This window comes from Tursiops truncatus, chromosome 9 (assembly GCF_011762595.2).
Source record: "Tursiops truncatus isolate mTurTru1 chromosome 9, mTurTru1.mat.Y, whole genome shotgun sequence".
Classification (NCBI taxonomy): Eukaryota; Metazoa; Chordata; class Mammalia; order Artiodactyla; family Delphinidae; genus Tursiops; species Tursiops truncatus.
Window position 1 is genome coordinate 24541606 of NC_047042.1, and position 17733 is coordinate 24559338.

General features: G+C 37.9%; 1 protein-coding gene across 3 annotated transcripts in view; it reads right to left on the reverse strand.

Moving 5' to 3' along the window:
- Positions 1–13416, reverse strand: part of HGF (hepatocyte growth factor) — an 83335-nt gene extending 69919 nt beyond the window's left edge. Inside the window, exons 1-3 of one of the 3 annotated variants that reach the window (XM_019940506.3) lie at positions 13284–13416; positions 12892–13015; positions 5043–5208 (exon numbers count right to left, since the gene is read on the reverse strand). In XM_019940506.3, the coding sequence (XP_019796065.1) occupies positions 5043–5208; positions 12892–12976 (251 nt within the window). In that variant the 5' untranslated portion in view covers positions 12977–13015; positions 13284–13416. Of the gene's footprint in view, positions 1–5042; positions 5209–6183; positions 6311–12891; positions 13145–13283 lie in introns of those variants that run through there. The other 2 variants (XM_073809604.1, XM_073809603.1) reach the window with 2 other exon arrangements.
- Between the last annotated feature and the right edge of the window lie 4317 nt (positions 13417–17733).

Sequence of the window (17733 nt, forward strand, 5' to 3'; positions counted from 1 at the left end):
ACCTCTAAGGCTCAGCCCTGACACCCAGCTGGAGCACCAAGACCCTGTCAGCCAAACAGCTCAGAAGAAAAGGGAGAAAAAAAAGAAGAAAGAAAGAAAGTAAATAAAATAAGTGAAGTTATTAAAATAAAAAATTAAAAATATTATTAAAATAAAAAAGTAATTAAAAAAAAGAAGAGAGCAACCAAACCAAGAAACAAATCCACCAATGATAACAAGCACTAAAAACTATACTAAAAAAAATGGATAGACAGAACCCTAGGACAAATGGTAAAAGCAAACCTATACAGACAAAATCACACAAAGAAGCATACACATACACACTCACAAAAAGAGGAAAAGGGGAAAAAAAAAAGAAAAAATATATATATAAAGGAAAAGAGCAACCAAATCAATAAACAAATCTACCAGTGATAATAAGCTCTAAATGCTAAACTAAGATAAACATAAAACTAGAAACAAATTAGATGCAGAAGACAAACCCCAAGTCTACAGTTGCTCCCAAAGTCCACTGCCTCAGCTTTGGGGTGATTCGTTGTCTATTCATGTATTCCACAGATGCAGGTACATCAGCTTGACTGTGGAGATTTAGTCCTCTGCTCCTGAGGCTGCACAGAGAAGTTTCCCTTTCTCTTCTTTGTTCACACAGCTCCTGGGGTTCAGCTTTGGATTTGGCCCTGCTGCTGCATGTAGGATGCCCTCTGGCGTCTGTTTGTTGCCCGGAGAGGAGGGGCTTAAAGGAGCAGCTTTAAGATTAGGGGGCTCTGGCTCACTCAGGCTGGGGGGTATGGAGGGGTATGGAATTAGGGGCGAGTCTGTGGTGGCAGAGGCCAGTGTGAAGTTGCAACAGCCTGAAGTGCACTGTGTGTTCTCCTGGGGGGAGTTGTCCCTGGATCTCAGGCCCCTGGCAGTGGCGGGCTGCACAGGCCCCTGGGAGGGGAGGTGTGGATAGTGACCTGTGCTCACACACAGGCTTCTTGGTGGCAGCAGCAGAAGCCTTAGCGTTTCATCCCCATCTCTGGTGTCCATGCTGATAGCCACGGCTCGCGCCCGTCTCTGGAGCTCATTTAGGCGGTGCTCTGAATCCGCTCTCCTTGCACACCATGAAACAATGGTCTCTTGCCTCTTCGGCAGGTCCAGACCTTTCCCCGGACTCCCTCCCAGCTAGCTGTGGCGCACTAGCCCCCTTAAGGCTGTGTTCCCGCAGCCAACCCCAGTCCTCTCCCTGTGATCTGACCTCCGAAGCCCGAGCCTCAGCTCCCAGCCCCCACCCATCCTGGCGGATTAGTAGACAAACCTCTCTTGGCTGGTGAGTGCCGGTCAGCCCTGATCCTCTGTGCAGAAATCTCTCCACTTTGCCCTCCGCACCCCTGTTGCTGTGCTCTCCTCCACGGCTCTGAAGCTTTCCCCCTCCGTCACCCACAGTCTCTGCCCATGAAGGGGCTTCTAGTGTGTGGAAACCTTTCCTCCTTCACGGCTCCCCCCCGCGAGGTGCAGGTCCCGTCCCTATTCTTTTGTATCTCGTTTTTCTTTTTTCTTTTGCCCTACCCAGGTACGTGGGGAGTGTCCTGCCTTTTGGGAGGTCTGAGGTCTTCTGCCAGCGTTCAGTAGGTGTTCTGTAGGAGTTGTTCCACGTGTAGATGTATTTTTGATGTATCTGTGGGGAGGAAGGTGATCTCCACATCTTACTCCTCTGCCATCTTGAAGGTCCTTCTCCAGATCATATATATATATATATTTTTTTTTTTTTTTTTTGCTGTACGCAGGCCTCTCACTGTTGTGGCCTCTCCTGCTGCGGAGCACAGGCTCTGGACGCGCAGGCTCAGTGGCCATGGCTCACAGGCCCAGCCGCTCCACGGCATGTGGGATCCTTCCGGACTGGGGCACGAACCCATGTCCCCTGCATCGTCAGGCGGACTCTCAACCACTGTGCCACCAGGGAAGCCCCAGATCATATATTTTTGAAAGCACATAATTTTCTTATAATTTTATGTAGTTCAAATTAGTCTTTTATTTCTTAACATTGTAACAACTTTTAAGTAATTTTAAATAAGGGGAAATAACTTTTATAAAACAAATATTAAAAAGATGTTATAAAATTAAAGTATTTTAACTATTATTTTATATTTTTACATAGTACATTTTATTCTATATCTAACTAACTTCAAAAATTATATGTATAAACTTTGTGCTTTGATTTACACGTAGACATTTTGAAATGTCCACCTACAAGAACATTTTACAGTTGAAATAGTATTAAAGAACAAACATAAAAGTCTGTTTTTGCAACTGTGGCAGAATAACTTGAAAAGAGAAAAACTAGCTGATAATATATTTCAATTTTGATCTGGTAGATAGTAAACTTATGCAATATATGTAAAATTTCCTATATCCCTATTGTAGGGTGTTGGGGGGAGAGTTAAATAACCTTGAAAGCACGGTAATTAGATAAAGAATACATATGAAGATAATTAAACGAACATCTAAAAAGAAATTTTAAAATTACAGACTCAAATACCTACTAGTTAACATTAAAATAAAAATGTACCACACATATATAAACTACTACTTTTTTTTTCAGTAATATGGCTTTGACATGAGATTGCCTTGCAAGTGACTCATAAGCCCCATCAGGAACATTTGAGATTTGCTTCTGTGAATACAAAGGTGATTCCATCTGGAAAGTGGGTGACAGGGTTTCCAGTTTGCTGATTTCATTCACCCTTTTCTCTCATTCCGTTACAATTCCATATACCCTCAGAAAATTGTATTTGCTTGTATCATTTTACACCTCCATATGGACTGGATCCAAGCTGACAAATTCCATGCGTTGCATATCTTCTTTGAAGTTTGACTTTAGGAGTCTTTCTCTTAGCCTTATTTTAACTATCATCTTCCTTTCAATAATTTATTTTGTTGAGTTGTTTATGGCAGAAGGGCAATTCCAGTACCAGTTACTCAGTCATGGTTAGAAATTTTCATCTCTTGAGTCAGTTCATGTACAATAATTTTTTTGAAACGCTTAGAATCAGGCATTCTGGTCATCTTTCTCATCCAGCAAAAACCAACTTCAGTCTCTATAAAGTCAATATTGTTGATACCTTCTCAAGAGGAAACAAAATTTGAGACCTCCACCTTATGCCCACTGAATCACAGATGCTTTCACACAGCATTGTTGGTATTTTCCAAACATTTTAGTGTGTTTGCCACTGTCTTTCAATGATTCTAGTTCATGTAACAAGTCCTCAAAAAGATCTTTAATTCATTAAGAACCTACTTTCAGCGTATCACAAGTATGTCCATTCAATTCTGAATAAGAAATGTATTTAGTGATTCCAAATAAGTATGTATATATATTTAGGATACACAAGTGTGAAGGATGACATCATTTCTGAGCAGAGAACTTTAGCTGTACATTGGTATTACTACATGTGGTTTTCTGCACAGGTTGCCATAAATTTGGAGACTAAATATAACTCAACCAGAATATGGTTGAAAAGCATGAAACCTCATATATATGGGATATGTAAAGTTCTATTAATCTGGTCACATATGTTCTCCAATGCAGCAAAATCATTTTAGTTTCTCCTAAATAAAACAAAGGGAAAGCTGTTTTGTTTGGGGTTTTTTCTAGGCATAAGGCTGACTAATGTGAAAATCGAGGCTTAGCAATACTTTCCTTACTTGTGGATCCAGAAGAGTGTATTTTCAAAGTTAAAAATCAACAATGAGATGTGGTTCTTCCATTCCCTTTGCCCTGCCCTTCTAACCCTGAAAGGGGAAAATACAATAAATCCAACCTCCTCAATTGCCAGAAGAACATCTCCATAAATCTACACAGCTGAGTTGTTGATTGAGAGTAGTTTTCTCTAATTTATTTTTTTTAATCTCAAGGCTTTTCTAGGAAAGTCAGGGAAAGAAGGAATTATCATAAGAATTACTTGGAAAGTTAATTCCCCACTCCCAGTGCCAGGAAATATCTCCCTGAAAGTGGCAGTTTGGCTATAAAAATACTTCCAGAGGAGATCTAAATGAATAGAAAAGAGATAGTTTTTCCTCCTGCTAAATCTATTGAAGAGCTCCTCTGACCATGTCCCTTCTCCTCGGGCCCATAACACTTACTTCTCTGAGAAAGGCAAGACGAATTTAGGACCTCTTGCCATGACATTACTAAAATCTGTGTTCACATTATGTGTTAACTACCTAAATGTAATAGAGTAGAATTCAAAAGTGACAGGATACCATGTGCACTCCTGTTAAAGTGGGATGAAATAGGGAATAAAAAGGTGGAAAGTAAGTGTGGGGAGGGAATATTTATGAAGAACTAGGAAATGCATTTTCTTCTGGCAATTTGGAAAACTATTCAGATGAAATTGTCACCTTCATGGCCCAAAACTCCAAGTTTTATCCTTTGGCATACTGGCAAAGTTGTAAGGAATTTTTCCCTGGGAGGTCACAGAGAAACTTTCGAAAGATAAGAAAACTCTCCATTTGAGTCCCCTCATGCCTCTTTGAATTGCCCCAACACTTTTCACCTAAAACTTCATCATCACTACCCGCTAACTTCTTTTAAACAGTCCCTCTAGTTTTTTTAAACTAATTATCTCAATGTTTTTTATTTACATCCCTAAAGACAATGATACAAGTTGCAGTAAGTTTTGGTTGTTGGCCAACTTCTATTCTGAAAATTCCTCCACTCCTCTTGTAAGAAAAAAAAAAGTTTACTCTGAATATTGTAAAATATTAGAGAGATAAAAAGTTAATCTAATTGAATTTTAGTTCTTAAAGTTCAACTGTTCATAAGATGAGAAAATATAAATTCCATAACTAAAGCCACTGTGGATTCTAAAAGATCTCAGTTTATGTGCTCTCCCTTACTCATATTTCCATCAAATAGAGCTAAGTCTGCTGTTGCAATGAGTTAAAACTAAAATCAAGCTTACAATTTTAAGAGTACATTGCATTGAATACAAAAAAGATGATGATAATGAGTCCATGCTATATTTGGAAAATTATTCTAAGAACGAAATGAAGCAACTTACTTGCAAGTGAATGGAAGTCCTTTATTCCTAATACATCTATTGGCACATTGGTCTGTAGTGTTCATTTTTTTTGTTTTTATCTTCAGTAATGGGTCTTCTTTAATTAGAGTAGTCTTTGCTGACTTTTTGAATTCATGAAGTGTGTTTCTTCTTTTCTTCTGTCCTTCTATTAATAATAATATTTTTTTAAAAACATAGGGGAAAAGCTTTTAAGGCTCATATAGAAAAAAATATCCCTAAGAATCATCTACGAGGTAATGATTTTATCTGACAACATACCAGACCTCCAGGGGTTGGGGGGTGGAGTAATGTGGGTAATGATACTCTCAGATACTTAAGAGCAAGAGAGGAATAGTTAATCAGTGAAGAAAAAATAACTTCACATACAGAGTCATTCATCTACATTCTTTCAAATGAAGGATGCTTTTAAAAATTAGGACAGAGTTCACTCTTAAGAAATAAATAACATGGTATTCTCCAAACAGTATGAAAGGAAGTGCCAGGACATATCATATCATGCTCTATAATTAAATCTGTCATTTCCTTCTACAATTGGTCCTTATGTAAATTATAGTACTAATTAGATAAGCCAAGTCAATGACAGGTGAGAAACTTCTCACTAAAAATGGTGCACTGGGTAAATTCTTCTGACTTGGTCTTTAAAGTATTTCATACTATTCATATTCTAGCCCTTTCATTTCCTACATAAGTGTTTTCTGTGCTTTTGGGCACTATTTCTCAGTATCACTGAAGTGTTTGTTTTGAAATCAAGCCAAATGTTGTAAATCAAATGTATGTAAAACTTCATCCTTTAATGTAGCAATATCATTTTTCTTCATCAAAGTATTGTACCAGGCCCCTAGATAGCATGAAGCCTCCTATTAAAAAGCTGAAGAGCAAAGCTAAAACATCCCAAGAGACTTAATCTTATGGATAACTTCAGAATATGAAGAACTTGCTTCTTCATTCTTAATTTGCCCAAAGTTACCTGGTTTCTAATGATAATCATCTCTTCACAATGAGGATCAAATTGTCTAAGAGACTGCAGCTGTTGTAGAACAAGGATGGATATAATTGTGCCCCTCCCCTGCCTGTCAATTCATTTGAATACCCTTATAACAAAGGCAGTAATAATACGTACATTTTTAAGATATGAAACCAAGACACGGGAAAGTTGATGACTTAGAAGATCTGATTGAAAATCCAGCTGCCTGGCTTCAGAGCCCCCACTCTTAAACACGTATGATGCCATCTCTCTCTAAGACTTGCTAAGAAAGCATGTGGAAATAACGGCTTGTAAACAGTTTCTGAAGATTTGCTTAAAGCTATCAGTAGAGAAGTGACTTGGATGGCAGAACAGGAAATCAATTCTTGTCTTTAAACGTGGTGAAACGTGCCAAGAAAAGAGGGTGAAAATTTTTCTGCAGAAAATTTGGAAATATGGCTTAACAGAGTGAGGTACCAAGAATGCCATCATACTCTTAGGTCTGCCAGCAACCACTGGCTCCAGTTGTTTTATTAAACATGGAGATGCTACCCATTAATATCTATCCTAACCTGAAGTCCACAGTAAATAAGAGAAAACATGAATTCCTCTAAATTTTGGTTCTCTATAAAACTCCAGAACACAATCCCCAAAAGACTGGTACTAATTTCTGTAATAACGCTTTCATTTTCTTTTCTTTTCTTTTCTTCAACTTTTCTTTGCCCTATAAGATGGAATGGCTATGGTAGAACAGGTATAATTTAAAAGACATCTTAACATAGAAATTCAGTCAACCAAATAATCCTTCAACATGTTATTTATTGAGTGTGGACCAAACGCCTTGCATAACGTTGGCAGACTGATGATAATTCTGGCATTCTTATTGACTTGCCAAGTGACTTTGTTTAATTACCTTAAATGCTAATATCCCATTACTCAATTTACAAAATGAAAGTTATATTATATGTGAACTAAAAGGAGCTATTTAAACTACAATCATTTGGAAATCAATTTGGGTTAAAAATGTTATGAATATGCAAAGTTTTAGTTTTGTTTTTGAAATTTCATCCTTTAATTTCTGGCATAAGAGAAGAAACCGTTATTCTCCCAAGCAAAGAAGTGGTATTAGTCTTTTCAAATTTTGGTTTCTGCCACAGGACCATGTTAATGGGAGATACGTTTCTCCACTAAGAGTTTCCACTTCTTTTGACATTAGTGCACTCTTTCTTAGGTGCTGTGAAATGTTTCACAGCATAAAAATCATTTGAGTTCCTGTATAAATTGGAATACTTCTCAGAAACAAATAGTGGTTAATGGACGCAGAAAATCTATTCAAAAAACTATCTGCCAAAGTGGAAAAATTGTGGTATATATATATGTATGTATGTATATATAATATGTATATATATGTGTGTATATATATACATATATATGTGTGTATATATGCACATATATATAAAATAAATTCAATTAACTAAAAGTATAGGATTAAAATTGGCCTAATGTATTATGTATTTATTACCTATGTTTAAGTGTGAGAGAAGAACATAAAACTAAATTTTAAAAGTCTAAGACTAACATTGAGTTCAGACATGTATTTTACCAATTACCAAATAAAATAGAATACCTGGTCAATGCTCTGGTTTCTTTTCTCAGAACCATACGACATGAAGGAAGGCACTGAGGATGACTAGAGAAAAGTGGTTTCTGTGGGATCGTTGATTATATTTAATTCTGCAGATCCTCAGCTGTCCTATTGAAATGTGTTAATGCCTGGCTGTACGTCATAAAAATAGTCTACTCTTGCTTGCTGATAAACTTTCGATCACTACCTTTCATCTAAAGATCAAAAAGTATCCTGAAAAGCAAATAAATCTATGATTTCCCTTTACTAGATAATAAATAGGAGAGAAAAGCTTGTCTGGGGCTACAAATCTAATCAGGGGCAATCAGAACCAGATACTAAGATTCCCTTCTCACTCTTTATTTCTCATGACTTAGAAGCTTTCCCTTATAATTCAGTCATATCATTAGGTCAGTAACTAATTATTCAAAAATGCGAAGTTCAAGCTAGTTGTACGTCATGTAATCCACACATCAATAAAATTAATTCCTTCTTCAATAAAAGAAAAATTCAAAACAGAAGTCATTCAAAAAACAGCAACTGAAAATAAAATTCCTTTGCTGAAAATACTTTTAACTTTCTCTTCCATATGTATTAACAACTGATGCTTGTTTTAACAACAGTTAAAAAACAAGCTTAATTTGGGAAGAAACTCAAAAATATCTTTGGATCAGATTTTTCCCTACTATTTTTTGTGCATGACTGCTAGTTGAAGTTTATAAACAAAACATTGAAATGAAATCAAAGGGTAAGAGATCACTGCAACTTTGTCATGCTTTCTTATATTTTAAATTGCAACTCCTTTTCCCTCTTCCCTCAGTATGGGAAAACATTCTGTAGCTATATTTCCTGAAGAAACCAAAGTCCCTATTTTAAAACTGAAATCATTAGGCTCTTAGTGAAAAGCTACAAACAGAAAGTAGGGTCAAATGTATCAAGGTGCTTGAAGAAAGACACATTTCTCCCTCTGGTCCCTGGGCCTCACACTCATTTCTCTCAGTACCTCATATATTTTCTTCTCTGTATGGACTAACCATTGACTTCAAAGAAAAATCATGCAAAGGAAAGGATTTGCAGGGTGTGGAAAGAAGCAGGAATCTGGCTCCACATATTCTGAGAAATCTACCCACATGATTAGTGATTAACAGCTTGAAGTGGCAAGATGTTAAGATGAAAGTACACAAATAATTAATGGAAGGGAATGGTGGTGACTGGAGATTTACTTCCCAAAGGCAAAAATCATAAATACAAGTCCAAATCTTCATTTCTATTATCTAGGACTTGGGTTTCACAAGTGGACAATTTTCATCCCTTCTTTAGAGAAGGGAACAATATCATAAATAAAGATGTCAGGAAGGGGTCAAGTCAGATTTAAATCAAATGTTGGTATTTGAGAAGCAGCATAAGTATCTCTTCCAAAAAGATTTACAAATGAAATGATGTTCAGTGTGAGAATAGGGACCTCCCTAGATATTTCCCTCCTCCTACTTCCATGACACTTCCTCATTCATCCTCCTCCTGGTCTCTTCCTTCACTGTCTGTTTCTGCCTGCAGCTCTCCTCCACACACCAACTAAAACAACCACACTTCAGTCAGGTATCTTGTCAACTCAGAACCTTCCAGCTGTGACCCATAATGTTTAAAATAGTGTAATTTAGCATGATATTCAAGCGTACGTGCTAGTCTCTCTTACTTTTCCAAACCCAGGCCATACTCCTCCTCAGGTACTCAGTACACCAGCCCTACATGATTGCCTGTCCTCGCTTCGGTACCTTCAGCCACTTTGTGTTCCCCTGACTTAAGTAATGACCGTACTACTACCTGTATTTTCACACTCAACTTGAGTATTGCATACTCCCTAAACCTGGTTCGATCTTCTGAGCTAGAAATGAACTCTCCACCGTAACATAATAATACTTCTAACACAGAATTGTTCTTACTTAGCAAAATGGATTTTTTAGAGCGAGTTTCAGTTGATTTCATCGCTGCTGTATTCAATATAAATAAAAGGGAAAAATGCACATTGCATATTTCATTCACATAGATTTGGGTAGGAATCTCAGCTCTATCCAATATGTAAGATAATAAGAAAAAAATTAAGATCTTTAACTTCAGTTTCCTCATGTAAGATGAGTCAATCCAGTAATGCCAATCTTATTAGAATTAAATAAGCTTTGTTTTAGAACTTGGTCCATAACAGTCGCTCAACAAATGTAGGTTTCATCATCAAAAAATCTACAAACAATAAATGCTGGAGAGGGTGTGGTGAACAGGGAACCCTTTTGCACTGTTGGTGGGAATGTTAATTGATGCAGCTACTATGGAGAACAGTATGCAGGTTCCTCAAAAAACTAAAAATAGAGCTATCATATGACCCAGAAATCCCACTACTGGGCATATACCCTGAGAAGACCATAATTCAAAAAGAGTCATGTACCAAAATGATCATTGCAGCACTATTTACCATAGCCAGGACATGGAAGCAAGCTAAGTGTCCATCGACAGATGAATGGATAAAGAAGATGTGGCACATATATACAATGGAATATTACTCAGCCATAAAAAGAAATGAAATTGAGTTATTTGTAGTGAGGTAGATGGACCTAGAGTCTGCCGTACAGAGTGAAGTAAGTCAGAAAGAGAAAAACAAATACCGTATGCTAACACATATATACGGAATCTAAAAAAAAAAAAAATGGTCCTGAAGAACCTAGAGGCAGGACAGGAATAAAGACGCAGATGTAGAGAATGGACTTGAGGACACGGGGAGGGGGAAGGGTAAGCTGGGATAAAGTGAGAGAGTGGCATGGACATATATACACTACCAAATGTAAAATATATAGCTAGTGGGAAGCAGCCGCATAGCACAGGGAGATCAGCTCCATGCTTTGTGTCCACCTAGAAGGGTGGGATAGGGAGGGTAGGAGGGAGACGCAAGAGGGAGGAGATATGGAGAGATATGTATATGTATAGCTGATTCACTTTGTTATAAAGCAGAAACTAACACACCATTGTAAAGCAATTATACGCCTACGCCAATAAAATGTTAAAAGAAAAATGAAGGTATTGGGGTGCAGAGTCAGTAAAAGAAACAAAACAAAACAAAAAAAACAAATGTAGGTTTCTTTCTCGCTTGTTCATCTGTACATCTCCTACAGCCTCCTTGATAGTAGGTGCTCATTTAATGTTTTGTTGTTGTTGTTAGAGGGGATTGGATATTTGTATCCAGTGTAGGTGGGAGTGGACAGAGGATAATCCTGTGTAAACCAATTCCTATAAAGATGGCTTGGGTCTAATATATTGAACATTTCTTTAAGTTTTTTGAAACTTCTCTAAAAATATCTCCATAATATATTCTGCTCATAACTGGTTGTCACCTCATTATAGTATCCACTTCTTTTCAAATATTGTCTTATTTCACAATAGGTAAAAAAGCAGACTCATAAGCTAAATCAAAAAGTATAACCTAAGCAAGTAACAACAAAATTCTAAATGTTCAATGTTAGATGATATAAAAAAGAACAGACTTTCTTTATATGTTCTAAGAGGACTATCCATGTTTTCCACTTTGAGGAATGTAATTTTTTTAAAAAACTATCAAAATAAAGTTGCCACCCAGACAAAGGCAGACCCTATTTTGTTAACAATTTTAGCATTATCCACTTTAGGAATTATTCTATTACTTGTAATTCCCAACTGGCCTCTCCTTGCCTGCGGCATACTCTTGGGCTGCATTCCCCCTATCCTCAGGAAACGCGGTCATTTCAACATTAGCCAAAATGAAATATAATTACAAATGTATATCTCCTGCCAAAACTTCGCAATGCATGCCAAAAACAAATAGACATTGTCTATGGTTGATCTACTGTTTGGGTTTTCCACACTGTGTTCCCCATGCATAAGCACAGATGATTCCAGGTAACCATATTCTACTTCAGCCCATCAACATTTTGATCTTTGAAAATGAAACTCCTCAAAATATTAGCTGTCATTTCAATTTATACTCAGAATCCCACAAAGCAGCAATGTCATATAAGAATCAATTTTAACATGACCCATCTCAAAGGTGATAACCTGCTAGATTGAACTTTTTTTTTTTCACCTCTTCAGAAATCTAACATAAATGTTCTCGAACTGACACTTCCCACACAGCATTGTTTTCCAAAAGGGACATCACAAAATCGAAGAAAGCCAGGTGGGACTGATTTTCCTCATCATTTTGCAAATTCTTGGTGTTTTCAACCTTTGTATTACATTGGAAACTAGATTGGAGGTCTGATAGATGTCATATTTAACTTATCTCAAAAGATATAACTGAGATATTTCTCTGTCTTATTTAAAAAAACTATGTCTACTGTCTGGGCATTTATTCCATTCTTTTATTCCCCTGTGCCCACCTATGATGCTCACTACCTTCTCCCGTTGGCATCCCAGCCACGACAATGATAACACAACCAAATACAGATGTTTCCTCTTGCCCTGATAACAACAGAAAACTTCCCAAAGCAGCAAATGAAACCTCTAAACTTCCAGGCAATATGAACTCCCAAGCAACTCCTTCCCAACCTGTAAATTCTGGGGAGAAAATGGGAGACTGAAAGGAGCATTTCTACAGCTATAATCAGAGTCACACAATTTTTGCCTCCTTGGCCCTGCAGTTTCAAAAGGGCAGGCATCCATACCCAGAAAGAATGAGACCTTAGGAGAGAGGCTTTCTCTTTCATTTTTATAACATGCATATACTCAGACTTTAATCTGCCTTCTCCAAATGAAAATTATTAAGTCATGATTTGGCCCTGAATGTTGACTGAGTGATGTGGGGTAGTGGATTGTCATGGAAAATTCTCCTCTGGGAAAAAAAAAAACCATGTCCCTGCTGTACTGACCATCACTTTCCCCCCCTCTCTTCAGCTTTAAATTTATCCAAACCAGCAAAGCTCAGCCAGTGTTAGCATCTCGCTCCCATCCCACCATCCCTATCAGGCTAAGTGAGAGGGGGCTGGATCAATGGGGAGGGGGATGGAAACAACAGAGGGGATGCTAAGTATCTTTTTAAATGCTTTTCAAACAGAAAGAGAATGTCAAAAGAAAGCTGAATGAGAGATTTTAAAAACCCATACCACATACAGAGTTAAGGAAGGATGCTGGGAATCGGGTAAAGAGAGAGCATTAGGAAAAGGAGATGTTAGCAAGAGAGAGTTAAAGAAGAAGAAGAAGAAGGAAGAAAAGAGAAAACTAACCTGCATAGGGGATGGCAATGGGAAACAGGAGGTGGAGGAGGACGTGCTGCAGCAGTAAGACTGGCAGAAGTTTGGTCACCCACATGGTGCTGCTGGATGTGCTGGCGGATCCCACTGGCGATGCCTGCGTGAAAGAATCCTGTTCCGACTCAGTGCCTAGAAGAGCCCGTCGGCTCTGAGCTGCTTTTTATTGCGATGAGCTAAGTTTGTTGTGTGATTAACTGGAAAGATCTAGGTCTGAACTCCCTCTTACGGTAAGAAACTGTTTAACAACAGCCCTTTACTCTCTTCCACCCCCCTCCTTTCCTCACCACCCCCCACCCCCCAACAGCACCAAACAGATCCCAGCTCCCCACGACCCCACCCCCACTCTGCTGAGGAAAGAAACTTACAAAGAGAAGGTCACCTGGCCTGAGGCCAGCTTCAATTTGGAAGTTGGAGCTCCAGATCCCAGTGGCTCCTATCCGAGCAGGGAAAGGAGCTGCAAGGCTCAGCCCAGTAGCTAAATCAAGGCACAGTCAGAGGACCAATTCGCTAAATTTAAAACAGGAAAATACACGTGTTTACATCTCTATTTGGGAAAAGAGGAAGGGGAAGCAGCATAAGAAGAAAGCAAAGCACTGCCTTTCTGTCAAATGTGCGTCAGCTCCTAATCTCTCTCGTTTCACTACTGGAGCAATCCAGGGATTCCAAACACGGACACAGGCTCCCCAGGTGGTCAGAGCCCGGGAAGGAGGGGGGAGGCAGGCTGGCAGGCAGAGCGCAGACAGGTCCAGCCCAGGTAGCAAGAGGTCCGGTGAGAAAAGGGTATGTTATTGTGGGGTAAAAATAAATAAACAAGCAAAACAAAAGCACCCACATTGTCAGGCAGGAAAATTGCCCCTGCCCAATGGGCTCAAAGCAGGTAGCTTTTTTCAGAAGCTGAGCTAAGCTCCCCAGTCACCACAAAGGTACCAAAAGCACATAGAAGAAATGTGTCTGATTTGGGGTCTGTGATAAAATCTGGTCATGTACTCCTCTTAAAACGTCTAAGACATTGGGATCACCCACTGCCTCTCCCTGACAGATAAATGTGGCATGGATTAGATGTCCTTGTGCACACACACACATACACACTCACACATGTGGGTAACTTCTAAGACTGACTTTCACTGGAAATCTCTTAAGGGGGCTGAATTCATAAATAATTCATACCCCTCTCTTCTCTAGCTCCGTCCCACCTGCATGTGCTCAGCAGCCTCCCTAAATCTAAGCGGAGAGAGGAGGAGCTTGCACTGGGGTGGCGGTGGAGATAAGGGACAGACACTTGTTATCTAGAGATTTGTCTTTGCACCTTGAGGTGATGCTTTGATTACTTTAGGTAAGAGCTTGCTTTATTTTTAATGGATTTGGGAGGATAGTTGCCCCTGTGTATCTCTGAAATGGGTACAGGTAGGAACAGTGTCTCTGTCCACAGAAGAAAGGAAAGTGGGCATAATGTGGAATGTCTCTGGAGCAGTGTGCAGCTGTACAGAGATGGTAGTGGGCGAAATTAAAACCATCCACAGACAGCCTTCCCTGCACAGTGCTCACTCATCCTCCAGTTCAGTCCACCCCCACCTCCAGAAAGAACCTAAGGTTGGGGGAGAGCTAGAGAAGCTAGTGATTAAGAACTAGTTTTGAGGAATCCACTTCATCTTACCTTTTCCTATTGTTAATCCTTCTCTTTGATCATTTTCTCCTTATAGAAACAAAACCAAGCAAACTTAAAAATCATTTGTCAGCCTATTTTACTTTCCTTTTCACTTTCTATTACAATGCTCAATTTCAGTATATTGCGTGACCATGATTCTGAATTGCCCCATGGTATCTCCTGTGCTTTACTAGGGATTCAGACGCCTTTTAAAGAAGCTAGATTTTTCTGTAAGTAAATTCTTATAGGTAAAGAATGAAGACCATTCTTTCTATTTGTTTTCTCTTTCTCAGAGAAAACAGAATCAGGGCCATAAGCATAATTGCAATTATCATTATAGCTTGGGGCAAAATCTATCCTGGATAAGAGATTCAGGGCACTGAAAAGACATTGAATAAACTTATTTAACAGGTCACATATTTTCACAATTTTTTATTGGCACATTAAATATAATAAATGCTTAACCTTATTTAGAATTATTTACTTATATTTCTATTTTGACAGGTTATTTGGTTTATCTATATTGAAATGACAGCTAATATGCATTGAGTTTTTAGTGTATGCTAAGCATTGTACCAAGTACTCTTAAAAAGATTCTTATTTAATCCTTACAATAAACCTACATTAAAAAGAATTATTATAATTCCCACTTTATAGTTGAGGAAACTTAAGTAAATTATTATTATTATTAAATAACTTGTTCAAGATCCCAAAGGAATAAACACTCAGGTGGGAGAGTTGAACATTGTTGGTCACAACCCATAGGATGGGGTTAACTTCTGTAAACCTCATAAGAAGAACCACATGTCTTTTGTACAAGATTATAATCACTAAAATTAGCCTAAGACCAAACATAGGAGATGCTTAATAATAATTTACAAAACAAACCAAAATATAAACAATTTAAAATTTCCCAAAACTATGATAAATTACACAAATAAAATAATGAATTGTGCTGTTATTTTACTTTGTCTTGATAATACTTTTTCTTTCTAAATTATAATAATGATGTTTTCCCCATGCCCTGCTCTTACCTTTATACTCCTTAGGTGTTAAACTGTGTAAATCCCCAAAACTGTTTCTGAAAAATTTTTGATGAAACAAAATATAAGGAGAATACTTTAAATGCTATAATTTGTGTAATTACTTAAATACAGGATAGATATTCATTGCCCATATAATATCATTTTAAATCTTTCATAAGTTTAAGGTCTCTAGTATTCCATGTAAACTGGATTGATTGAATGGAAAAATGTACGCCCCTGTAGTTTTTTTTAAAGCCTGCACTTGGTTCCCCCCCAAAAAGAAAAGAAAGGTCCTTGTCGTCAAAAGCCTCCTGTTTCTCAAGCACCAGTGATGTTTGCATTTACATCAGAGTGAAACTGATAGGACTTTGTGCTCTGCAGACCACTAATGAGTTCTGCACTCTTGGACTAGTCGTTTCATTTATTAAGTGATTGGCACGTACGTGATACCATTCTGTTTGCTACTGCTACTCCTGTAGACTCAGTTTAGTCGTATGCCTGGTTTCAAATCCCAGTTACAATTGAGAAAGTTAATTAATCTCCCTAAAACTCAGTTTCCCTACCACTAAAGTGGGATACTCTGTAGCAGGTATTGATACTTGGCTCAGCATTTCAAATGTGTTATCTCACTTACCCACCCACCCCTGAACAGAAGCTATATAAGTATAAGAGGTAAGTATTATTATTGTCTCTGATTTACAGATTTAAAAAACTGAGATTTAGAGATCATAAGTAACTCACTTTAGGTTAAATTGCCAATAGCATGCGATTCTAAGCCACAGCTATCCAGGTGTCAAGTCACTGCTATCAAATACTATGCCACACGGACAGATCCAGACTGAACGATTTTCAACCTTCTTCCTAGCTTTAAAATTTCATTATTCTACTTATATGAATTCTTTAGTGGTCACTATACTTTTATGCAATTCTTGCCTTCAATGTAAGAAAAAAAGTACCTGTGTCATCTTTGAGATGGCTTATCTTTCCCATGCAACCATATCTTCTCATTCTTTCCCTACTTATTTTTTCCACCCTCTAAATGGTAATTTTTCATCTGTAGGCCTCACCACTAAACAATTGTGTTGATTACCTTTAATGTAGGAAATATTGCAAAATTCATTATGATTTGTATTGATTTCCTTTAGATAATACAGCTCATTTCAGAGCATGTACATAAAGTGTTAGTTGACACATTAATTTGCCTTGACTTATATCCAAGGTGCTACCGTCTGAATGTTTGTGTCCCCCCAAAAATTCAAATATTGAAATCTTAACTCCCAAAGATGATAGTATTAGGTAGTATTAGGTAGAGTCTTTGGGAGGTACTTTGGGAAAGGGATTAGTGCCTTTATAAAAGAGACTCCAGAGAGATTCCTTGCCTCTTCCACCATGTGAGGACACAGCAAGAAGGCACCATCTATGAACCAGAAAGTAGGCCTTCACTAGAAACCAAATCTGCTGGTGCCGTGATCTTGAAATTCCAGCCTCCAGAACTGTGGGAAATAAATTTCTGCTCTTTATCACCCACCCACTCTGTGGTGTTTTGTTGTAGCTGCTCAAAAAGACTAAGACACAGGTACCTTTAACAGTAGCTCCTAGTGAAGGAGTATATGTTCTAGGGATAGAAAATGTTTATTGGGTAATTGCTGTTCAGAAAACAAAATTTAAAAGTGTCTAATGTCTAACACTGAGTACTAGTTCAACTAAAACTTTGGAGCAGATAGAAAACATTTATAAATAAGTGAAGCAGAATCAGAAAACAATATGATAAAAGTAGGCATGATAGCATGTTTATTTGAAAATTTCTTCAAGACAGGGTACAATGGCCATGTAAAAACCTCACCCTGTGCTGTCAGCATGTTAGCCACAAGCCATATGTGGCTATGTAAAAACTTAAGTAAAATTAAAACTAAACTTTCAAAGTTGCACTATCAATGTTTCAAATACTTAACCGTCAAATGTATGTCGCTCCCATCATGAACAATGCAGATACGGAATATTTCCATCATTGCAGAAAGTTCTATTAGATAATGTTTATCTAGTCTAAGATGTCATTTAAATGTCCTTTTAATGTAATTGTAGGCTCAAGCAGAGGGGTAGAGCAAAACAATGGCTGTTAAAGATGAAAGAAAAAGAATACTAAAA